This window comes from Plodia interpunctella, chromosome Z (genome assembly GCF_027563975.2).
Source record: "Plodia interpunctella isolate USDA-ARS_2022_Savannah chromosome Z, ilPloInte3.2, whole genome shotgun sequence".
Classification (NCBI taxonomy): Eukaryota; Metazoa; Arthropoda; class Insecta; order Lepidoptera; family Pyralidae; genus Plodia; species Plodia interpunctella.
Window position 1 is genome coordinate 269177 of NC_071324.2, and position 12228 is coordinate 281404.

General features: G+C 36.4%; 1 protein-coding gene across 2 annotated transcripts in view; it reads right to left on the bottom strand.

Moving 5' to 3' along the window:
• Positions 1 to 12228, bottom strand: part of cyc (cycle) — a 63578-nt gene that overhangs the window by 46787 nt on the left and 4563 nt on the right. For both annotated transcript variants that reach the window (XM_053767685.1, XM_053767682.1), the window contains exon 2: positions 9788 to 9853. In XM_053767685.1, coding sequence (XP_053623660.1) covers positions 9788 to 9810 — 23 coding nt within the window. In that variant the 5' untranslated portion in view covers positions 9811 to 9853. The remainder of the gene's footprint in view (positions 1 to 9787; positions 9854 to 12228) is intronic.

Here is a 12228-nt window from a genome sequence, read left to right on the forward strand (position 1 = left end):
TCAATATTTAATATCTATATATATCATTTTAATGCAGGTTCTTTTCTCTCTTCAGGTTTGCAGGTGTATTGGAATATAACAATTTTTAAAGGAATAAGTCCTTTTACATTCCTTCTTTTAAGTTTAATTTCCACTGTTATTTTGTGGACATAAAATTTATTTATTTATTTCATCATCTTACTACTAATAATAATAAATTGTTTAAATGTGTCAATATTTTCGTACCAAAAACTTAATATTCAATCAGTAGGTTCAGACTCTGAGATCACAGTAAATGATTCAGGAATTATCTGCACCATACAAATTCAGCAATCGATTAATTGGTACTTGAGATTTGGTCTAAGATGACGTAACGTTCGTCCCCCAAAACCGGACCAGTGTTGACATGCAAGCGAGCACAGCATACGATTGGCGAGTGACCGCGGACACGCCCGTGACCTTCACATTATGCCCATTCCCACAGAAAATATATAAAATGATCTATAACCCTCTATGCTCGACTACGATTTACATATGGAAAACCAAAATCACACTATTTACGTAACGCGCTGGCATGTAAAACAGTTGTGAAATACTCGCGTCTTGCATGTCAATATTGTTTATGTATCAATGATAATGCCTCAAAGAATGTTAGGATTTTTCTGGCTCCGGCCAAAGTCGAGGGGCTCATAACTAGCATTTACATGGCCCGCCTGGATTTGTTTAGTTATAGTTTGTTTATGGGATAAATGTAGTATAATCTTCAACGCAAAATCAACTTTTAAAAGTAAATTGGAAGTATTTTTTTTAATGAAATGTTCCTCGCCGGGCTAGACTGCTCCTCTGTAAGTTATTACAAACAGACATGCAAATGGGCATTACTCATACATAATGAGAGTAATGTAAGGAAAATAATATGTAATTCGATGAAGATATTGGCGATATCTCCAGAGCTGTAATAATAATGAACATGTTTCACCTAAACTGAGAGAAAACACCCTTATTTTAATGTGCAAACAGCGAAACCCAACAGTATGTCATCAGTAATTAAAGTCGGCGTTGCATCAAATAATTTTAGCGCGGCGTTGGGTAATTTCATGTAATTATTGTTTATTACCTTGCCGAATCTGTGTAATTTGTGTCATTATATTTTCATGTGTGTTTGAATAATGTTAATATAAATCATTTTAATGAAAACAAATCTCTAAATGAAAACAAAAATTGTGCGCAGTGAGAACAGCCTCCTGAAGATGATCGCTGGCAGACTAGACTGCCTGTTTGTCAAACATTGCTGCAACATCAAGGTGCAAGAATGGCATTTTAAAACTCTCGTCGTCCTTACTAACGTAGTTTATAAGCATTACCGACAAAAGTGAGATCTGGTTAATAAACTTTCATTAATTAATTTAATAATTTTGATCTTCATTTTCAACTTAGGATGACGGCAATCGCTAATTGACGTAAACATTTAACTTGACAGACGACATTAGACATGGGGGTCTACTGCTGACTTCCAACGCTGGAAAGATGAAGCAGCGCCACAAAATTCCCTTCAACTTCGTGTTAACAGCGTTACGGGCACAAAGGGAACACAGACAAATCGGAATCAAACATTTCATCGACCGATGCATGCATCGAAATCCTACAAAGGATTAATTAGCAGAATGCGGATGATGGACACCGGAACAGATGCACGATAGGGGTGGCGACTGGCGACTGATGTGGTGAATTCCAGGTACTCTTAGTGGAGGTACATTGTGGCATAAACACCAGCCAGACACAGTTCAAAGCAGGATTTATGACGGAATAAATCTGAAACGAACTTTCTTTTTGATTTGCCATGAGAAAATGATTGTTTAGCTGATCAAACTAATTATATAAAATCGATTTTTCATTCTTATTTCACAATATTTTTTTGAATATTGTATTCCATGCGTGTTGTGAAAATAGCGAAGTCATTTTTTCTACCGACTTTCACGACAATGATCTTCAATTTCAAAATCTGCCATTACTTCTATATACTGTACAATTGTAGATTATTTCAATAAAAGTTACACATCCTGTTTAAATTCACAGGCACTGGCCACATCCCTGCACCAAATTGCGAAATAACATCGATACGCCACGGGCTGCATTGTTAGTAATCGACTAAACGAAAAACGTACATGTTAAAGCTATTACAAACATGAAACTAAAGTCTCCTCCATCGGGACCCATACAAATGAGGTTTATGATATAATAGGTAAACGAGTGTCACTGTGTCGCACCATGAGTACAGCACATTGTACTTAAATTCAAAACTAACATAACAAAATTAAATCAAAGTATTATTTCAAAGATAATTTTCCATATTTCTTGGTCTTCCCAAGCGAGACCTAACACCAACGCGACAATTTTAAATTAGGCGAAAATAAGAGAGAAAAAATATTTTATTCATACAACTATTTTAACATAGCATCTTACGCGATATTTATATATATATATATATTACATATACAAACGATTTGCGTCTACATGTCTACATTCCTCATTACGTACAGAACGAGGACCGAGGTCCGGATCAGACAGCATTCCTTTTGGGCGCGTCTACAGAACAGAACGGCTATGACTTTGCCTTTATTATCCCGAACACATCACTTGATTGCATCCAAACATCGTTCTCCAGCGTACGGCGTAACACAAAATAATAAAAAAGGAAAAATCAGTAAAACCGAAAATAAATTGTAAGTCAACGCCAACACATTTATTCGGAAATTAGACCTTCAAAAATAACTAAACAGAAAAATTTACTGTTGCTTTTAATAAATTAAAACTGCCATATCCTGTACGTACATACCAGTACATAGCTTATAAACATCCTTTGCACAGGCGAAAATAAATTTTAAATAAAACGTATATTACATGAACAATTTCTGAGAAGGGCTATAAAATGAATAATATGATGTCTGTCCGCCGCCGCTTTCATTCTTCTGAATTAGGCTATTAACTCGCTACAGATTCCGACGTGATTTTCGCTTTTAAACATATTATTATTTGAGGAAGGTAAATATTGCTATTCAACATTCATTATTCCACGTGTACTCGTACGTAACGAATGTCTACGCCATCGGTGTTTTGTGTAAGGATTCCATGCCAATGATGCAATATGCAATGACACGTCCCGCCGCCCCTCACAATGCTGAGTGCAATGTTTTATTGGATTAATCACCCATCGCGTGTCCACCAGGTACATGACAGGCCAATTATTGGAAATGCCAATAACTCTATTGTTGACCGAAAAAGAGTCTAATAGTGATCAAGGAATACGTACAAAATTCGTATACCATATGTACGTGTGTCTGTCGGGCAGACTTTCGCATTTATAATATTAATAGTATTACAATAGTACTCGCATCTCTTGTCTAACGATGTCTAACGAAATTGGGCCGCAAGGAATGTCATACAAAACATTCTAAAGAATCAATGTGTAAACCATAAATGTATAGCGTCCAACTCGCACTTAACCCGGGATTTTGGTAATATCTGCTTCGGGTGGAGTAATAAGTAATACAATAAGAGGAGTATGATACTGGCAAAGGAAGCTGTAAAAAAAAAGAGAAGAAAACATCGGATGAATACGGAACAACCCGCCGCGACGTACTCTCCTCTCAAGTTACTTTGTCCGCCACTGGAAAATCGATTAATCGGCTAGTCGGGAAAAAACATTGTCAATACATCTCTGCTTACCCATATATTTGTTGATAGTTACACAGCCGTTTTTCATTCAACTTAATATTATAGAGAGTGGTGTTGGTACGGCCACATCTTGCTCAAATCGACCAATAATGTAAGGTACAAAAGTCGCCATTTTACGCGGGTAGAAGGGGTAAACCCAAAACGTGATAGCTTGATGTCGTCAAGGAAGAAAAGTTTTTCAGTCTGACAATCTCACTCACTAAGCACCGTGCGATGTGGAGGTGAAAAGTAAGAAAGCGAAACACGGCTTCCAGACGCGATGACTGAAAAAGATGAGAGAATAAATAATACAGAATAAGGACTTTAAATAAAATCGAAGTCAGTTTTAGCTAAACAGTCATGTCAAACAAGACGCGCTCGCGCCGTTTTACATAATTTAATGTATCAAATATAACCTCGGTCTATTATGATGATCTATTCAGCTCTACTATGCATCGCTAACAAACTGTTGTTTAACAATATATGATGTGTGGGGAGGACCAGAGGCCGTTATAGGCGGGCCTGTGTTACCAACCAGATAAAATCGTTTAGGCGCAGAATTTCCTACATCGGAATATGTCCATCATTCACAATTCGCAGAAACTGTGAAAAATTACGATGGTAGCTATCTCTCATCGCTTCTCAAACTAGTTATATTTTATTCCGAAATAAATTATTTTTAATTTTTAATGTTCACGATAACCTAGACATATATATATATATAGCAAACATTGATTTTTAGGTCAATCGAAATGAAAAATTTTAAGCAGTTCGTCATTTCGTGACCGAAGGTTTTGGGAATCACAGTCTGACGCCGAAGGAGTAATTCATAACCATTTTATACTGTATTAATCGCTATTCATAGTTAATAGACAACCGGTTAGTTCACCCTTTCAAAATAAAACTAAAAAATAAACGAACTATAAAAATATATTATATTATATATTAAAGAGCGCTTCATATGTTTGGGAGCTTTTACACGTCAAGCTTATGATATCTACATTCTACGCCTTCGTTTGCGTCGGGTAAATACGAGTACAAGCTACGGGCGGTTGCCTTTCCAGTAATTAAAATCAATACATACGAGTATAATAAAATTGAAGAAAGGTCAAATTCGTACATTGTATATATTTTTTTAATTCTTCATGGCATATACTTAGTTACTGATATAGATGACGAAAATATAGTTTTGGAAAATTTTGTCTGTCTGTCTGAACGCGCATCACTCGAAATGTACTGGACCGATTTGCTTGAAATTTGGTATGTAGGTACCTTACATACCGGGTTAACATCTTAGATACATTTGATCCCGGTAAATGGTCAGGTTCCCGTAGGATAAATGAAAAACTAATTATAAATCAAAAATGCCTCAGAATCCCGGGTTAACATCTTATAGACATTTCATCCCGGAAAATGAGGGGGGTCTTGTAGGAAAATTAAAATAACAATCCACGGAGCCGATTTACTTTAAAATTTTATAGAAAGGTATAAACAGAATATAAACAAATTGTTTTTATCGACTATAAAAGTCTAATATATATATAATGGGCGCAGTATGTATCAATATATCAGTATAAAACTCTTCCGTTACTGAGTGACTGACTGACAGACAACATACACCCGAAGCTGCTGGGCGGGAAGCTGAAATTTGGCATGTAGGTGAGCACTAAGAGATTTTTGGAAATTCTACTCCGAAGGTAGTGAAAGGGGTGAAAACCTGTAAATATGAAAATTCTACACCGTTGAAGTTAGTGACTTGAAAATTTGGATTTTGTTTACAACAAAGTTAAGAATACGTGTTTCAAATTTTTCAGAAAATTAACCCACAACCCCTTCAAAAGGGGGGTGAAGGATTATATGGGACTTAATACTATTTTCAAGATAAAAAGCTGAAAATTGGCACACTTACTTTTTGTTGTAAATAACAGTAATAGTAAATACAAAAAGTTTTTAATTTACGTTTGTTGTTAATAAAAACCGGGACGTAAAACATCATGGAAAATGGGACGGCACGCGTTGCAGAGAGCGGGAGTGGGATTCGGAGCGGGAAATGGGAAGGAGACACGTAGTGGGAACAGGACGGGACACATTGCAAAAAACATGATGGCTCAATAGGAAACCTTACGGGATATATACTTTACATTACATAGCAGGAAGCGGGATTGGACAAGTTTGCGGGATGAGACACGCAGCGGGAAACAGAAAATTGAACTAAAGATGGGAAAAAATGCGAATTTAAATCATATATGTTTACCAGTCTTACAGAGTATAAAAAAATTGCTGAGATTTTGCTATGAAATTCACGCGGGTGAAGCCGTGGGCAAAAGCTAGTTGATAATATCTTATGAAAGGCACATAAATATCGTGGAAACATTAATTTACTAGGAAAACTGTAGGATGTGAACGTGAAAGAACAAATTTTTAGGGCACCTGCCCTAAACGTAGAATGGGATTTTTTTAAATCTTTCCTATATGTGGAGTGTTGTTGGATAGGTATTTCAAACTGTTGGGGGCGTGGGAAGACAGTTTTTGCATTTAGTTAACCATTCATAAATTATGATCACTCCATATCCACCCGGGGATTTCGTATCTTTCTGCAGAAGTTATCAGCTGATATAAAAACCAATAAGTATGCAGTTTCAACCGCTACTTATATATAATTGTACCTACAACAAAGGTATGTAATTAAAGTATCGGAAATACGCACCGGATACCCGAGGCGCCGGTCACCTGACCCCCGCCTCGGACCACAGTTGATTATTTGCAAATTGAATCCAGGACAAAAAGGTAGTGGAGTTTTGTATTTCTTATTACACGATTCCAAGAAATAATACATACAAAATATACACTCAAACATATAAAAAAAACCCTCCAATTTTTTTAAATCGGTTGAAATGCAAGTCGTGGATATAATGCATACAAGCATATCATTGTCAATTGAAATCCAAACAATTTAATGAATTTATTCGCAATAAATGATAGTCTTGCCATTATTTGTCAAATTGTTTTGATGTCATCCGAACACCAAGGATAGGAATGCACGGAGGAAGTTAGGGGAGGCTTTTGGCCAGCAGTGGGACTTAAACAGGTATTTAAAAAATGATGGTCTAAATAACAATAATGTTTTAAACTCCATAAATAAAAGCTTGTAAAACTTTCATTAAACTCGATAGATCGTTTTTGAATGGGAACTATTCACAGTTTATTCGACCAATCGTGTCAGGGACCTGATAAATGCTGTTTTAGATTATGAGAACAACTATCGAGAGATTGAAGCGCTATTTTGACTCAACGTTAGCATAATCTCCCTAAAGAGCCTGCACCGGGACGCTCAACGTCTGGGAAGCAGCTGGCAGAACGCTCAGATGAGAGCGGAACTAAATCTACACAACTAATGTGCTTAACGTAAAAAGCGATGTGGCAATTAAAAATCTCTTAAACTATAATTCTACCGATATATTTCTATTTGGCCGTCAAGTATTATCCCTAACACTAATCGTAATGTCGCAACACCTTTCCAGAAGTATCTGCCTACCAAATACAGTCTATTCTTGGCGGCATTTGGAAGGCAAATCAGCCGCTGATCTACGTAGGTAGGCTTACTTAATGATAGAAAATATAATCACGTGATACTGTTTCTACCCCTATTATTTATTCTAACCTGCCTTAGATATGATTATTTTATATATATCGAATCTATGGAAAGTCTTGACCGATAAGAAGTATTCCCTGGATGTGGCTGACGAAGGGACGGTAAAACGATTTTGATGTCTTCCAGCGAGATTGGTCTATGACGAATTGTTTGGAAGATTTACCTAGCTGTGAGCGACTATATATTCGCTCACAGCTAGGTAAATCTTAGCGGAATAAGTGTTAGAAGGAATTAGATTTCTTTAGAGAAAAAATGTCAATCGACGAAAATGACAACGTGCGAAAATGTCGATTTGCGGAATTGACGTTCTGCGTCACGAGCCAAGATGCTAGCACATTTTGCGATTTATCCTTGCCTAGGATGGTGTTTGCTAGGATGATGTGTTGGGGGTGCTTCGGATCCTCAGAAACCACAGGGTGTACGAAAATCAAAGCGCAGCGTCGACGCTAACCCACAAGATGTTAATATTTATGTAGCTAAACTTAGTTTATTTAGATAGTTTAGACCGTTCAAATAGCGGTCGGGCCTTAGGGTCGGGCTCGTTTCGGGATTCGACGACTTCTATGTAATACGTACAGTACATATTTTAAAAAACGACAAAGTCCGAAATACGTCCAAACCCACACAGCATTTGTTTATGCTCTACAACAGCCCCGAATAGAAATTCTATACTATCAAACGTATAAAGCAATACTCGTACGTATTTATTTGCACTCGTGTTTTCAAAAGACTGATGATTTCGTTGTAATTTGACATATAGCTGATTGCGGGGGCAAAAATCGATCTAACTAGGTCACATGTCTGGAAAAACTCATTCTAAGCGAGCGGAGCTCGGTCGCTCAGTCACATCATGACAAATTCATTACAATAAAACACAATTATCACAGAATCTTCAGTATAACTTATGTACTATAGAGATAATTAATTTATTAATAAAGAAGTATATATATACACAAGAGGTACGTCGGGGTCATAGGTGGGAAAGAGATGGAGGATTGACATCCGTCGATGATGTGTGGCAACATATGGCTAACACAAAAAGCATTAACAAAATATGAATATATATGTCACATTTCGTGAGATTAGAAAATATCTGCCTGGTAAAATTGAAAATTGACATGAGTCCGGTCTGGATCAGTTTCACGTCCATGGAATAATTAACTATCGAAAAATAACGCGTTAAGTTTCAATTAATTTATTTATTTTTTGTTTTTAGTTCATATCTTGGTAAAATATCGTCTTGTAAAATAATAGGGATTTCTATATAGCGGTATTTTGTAATTATATTAATACACATGCATCCCACCGCGAACAGGTATCGTGCGAGAGACGTAACAATGCTCAGCATCCCCATCTCAAGGGCTGTTTAAATATAATATCCAAGTTTCTGAAGTTGACGGGGCCCGTGTCTGAGAATAACGAAAGTACAGAACTACACTCGCAGTGCATATAGCTACAACATAATATATTACTTTGTTTATTAAATGGAACATTAAAGAATATATGGAATATGGAACGACGCTAGATGGCTGTGGAAAGTAACCGGATGGTCAGATGAGAGAAAATATGGGAATGGTGAATTCCCATCCTTATAATTTATTAAACGTTAAAAAATGTGAAAATGTTTAATTGAAACAAAAACTGCGGGGGTTTCGATAAAATTGGTTCACCTGATAGATGCCTGAATGGGTAGAACACATGAATTATCCACAGAAGTATGTACTAAATGTAAAATAAATCACATTATATCTATTACTACATATCGAGTGGAACATTGGAGTATCATTTCGCAGTCGCAGGTGTCATAATATGACAATTGCAACTGATCCGTGGGAGGTTGACAGCATGGCTCAAGGCGGGGTGGACGCAGCCTGCGCCTGACGCGGCTGCCATCGACAGCCGCCATTTGTAAACATGGCGCTGCGTTGGCCATCTGTAACCATCTTTAACCAGTCCCGCTAAGGCGAACGTGATATAGTTACCATGTCGAACTAGACTCCGCATTTACTTTGCTCTATATTATAACATATTAAAAGTCTTAAAATAAAATATAAATATTGCTGGTCGAATCTGGTATGTTTAAGTTTTAATGCTGTTTCAAGTTATATAGGGCTATATGTATGTTAGCAAAAAATATTTAAGTAAGTAATGTACAGCACATCAAATTACCCTGCATGATACTCTATGGTGCGGTAATAGCGGCGAGTTTGCAATGCATTTGGGTAGGTTGATGTGCTGTTAAATTTACAAAATAAAACCGTGTATATAAAATAGCACTTTTATTTTTATTATTCCAGGTTAGTCCTATAAAACACAATGTATAATATATTTATAATTATATGTAAAAAACGCAATAATAATCATATGATTTTAAAGGCATTTTTTTTTCTATTTTCTGACTTAACTGGTACCAAATTGGACTCGCATTATTATAATTGGTACCTGAGGTGTCGTAACTTCGTCATGACTCGCGCCAGCTTAGCGGCCACCACGCGGTGGACGCTTCACCTGAAACAAACAGCGGCTCAAACACACGTCACTTATTAATTTGTCATTTGTCCACAGTAACTGATCGACCGTCGATGGAGCAAACAAAGGTTGAAAATGAAGTGAATTGGTGCTGACAGATGAGGTGTGAAGAAAACCTTCATTATTACTTCAGCTCTCACAAAACAGAAAATTGGCTATTTTGACTTTTTAAGTCTCTCTAAAAATAAAGGGAGTCGGTGAATTGTGTGATTGCGCACTCTTTTCTCGGGCCGACGCGCCCTTTTGTATCCAACGCCCTGGGTGGTCACCCAGTGTCGCCCACCCCTCAGGCCACTGCTACATATTATATACATTGTCATTAACACTAAGTACCAACTTATCCGGTTCGATGGCTGTGACAAACATTCATCAACGATCAAACTAATTGGCTCGTTAGAGTTGATTTAGTTTATTATAACACAATACTATAGTATAGTTCTATGAATGAATCATGTTACAATGTTTATTACATAATACTCTTTTTCTGAGACTTAAGGGGCTACTTAAGGATCTAGCTCCCGTTACTTAAGAATTCAAAGAAAACAATTATATCCAAGTCTAGTAGTTACTTAATCTGTTTGTTTGAACTATGACGAAAATTAAATAATCTGGTATACGCACGCTACACGATACTGTCCTGCTGTTTTGGACTCGGAAGTCCCCAAAGGAAAGGATTTGGTCAAGAAGTCAATAGCGCTTTATAAAGTAGATATAAAATATTAGCAATTAGTAGTATTTTTTTTAATACCCAATTACGCGGGCAAGAGTGCGGTGTATAACTAGTAAATAATAAAAATGCTTATTTCATTATCTAAAGTGTTAAAACAAGACAACTGTGAGGGTTGCCTATTGAGCGGGATGTGCTTGTGCCAGGCAGACCTCCTTCTAACATACGTTAGGTCATACATTTATGCTTTCTACGTATATAACAATTTTTAGCTACACTCAACCATAACCATGAATGAGTGTGGAGTGGAAGACCAATCTAAGTTAATCAACTTAGATTAGTCTTTATTATACAAAGTATATGAATCACAAAACAATTTCTTTCGATTCAAATAATAAATAGGACCTGCAATTAAAATAATGGAACTTTATGTTTTTGACAACAAATATATGAAATTTTCAAAAAGCTTGTAAATCATCAGGTCAATCGCTCAATCAAAAGTGCGTCAGGCGTGTTAATACACGTCGCACTTAACTCTACGTTGTAACAAAATGTCCGCAATGGTAGGTTAAGTTTGGTCCAATAAATAAATAAAAAATCGTATTTATTTTAAAAAAGTCAGTTGTATTTAGAAGATCATTATTAAATGAAGGAAAACAGAAATGATCCGATCCGGCGGGTTAATCCGGCCGTCATATAACGAGCGTAATCGCCGGTAACGAAGTCATGGTGGCCGACACATGACGTCACGGTGCACAATTACCACCTGATGCTATCCATACTAATATTATAAATGTGAAAGTATGTTTGTTTGTACGTCGTTCATGTCAAAACGGAGCACCGGGTTGAGATGAGTTTTGATAGTTGGAGAGCTAGAGAGTGTTGGTAATGCCGCCGGTTCACGACTTCGGTCTAAGCGACAAAGCGTTTTGCAAACATTGTGTCATGTATCAGATAAAAACGACTTGAGATACTCGTTACGAGAATCTCAAATCCTTTTTATCTTATATTGAAATAAGCAGTTTCTATGTTATTCATGAAACAAGACGAAAATTAACCATTACTTATTAATTAATTCGGGAAATATTGGATAGACGGCGCTAGTGGTTTCAAATTTGCGCGTTGTTATTTTCCTAATTAAGATGTAGTAAATATTAATAAGAGAGATAACAAATAAAAACCATTGAAATTATGGCATTTTAAATAATTTACATTTGTCCAATTGGCAATGATGTACTTATAAGGCCCAATTTGTTGACATCTAATTGACATCATTGAATCATCGTCTACAACGAGGTCTCTACGCGCAGCTTCTTTGCCTGCGCTTTAGAAGCTAAAAGTCGGCAGCTGACATACTTAAGTTTAATGTAAATTGACGTCAATAAGTGAAGTGAAGTTGAATCAAGAGACTTGAAACTAAAAATAAATATAATTTTTCAAAGTTTTGCGTGATTAAGATAAGGCGAACTGAAAGCAAAAAATAAAAAATAAATTGGAAGTGCCGAATCGGGTGAAATGACGAACAATCCGTATCGACCCGGCTAATGAGTACGTTTATATTATAGGAAGTTATTAAGTGACGACACATACATCGTGTAATATTATGTATGACATAGATAAGCTTCCGGAACATTCTAGATAACTTGATGTAATTGTTAAAATATCTGTGGCTTTTGAAACTAGTTAA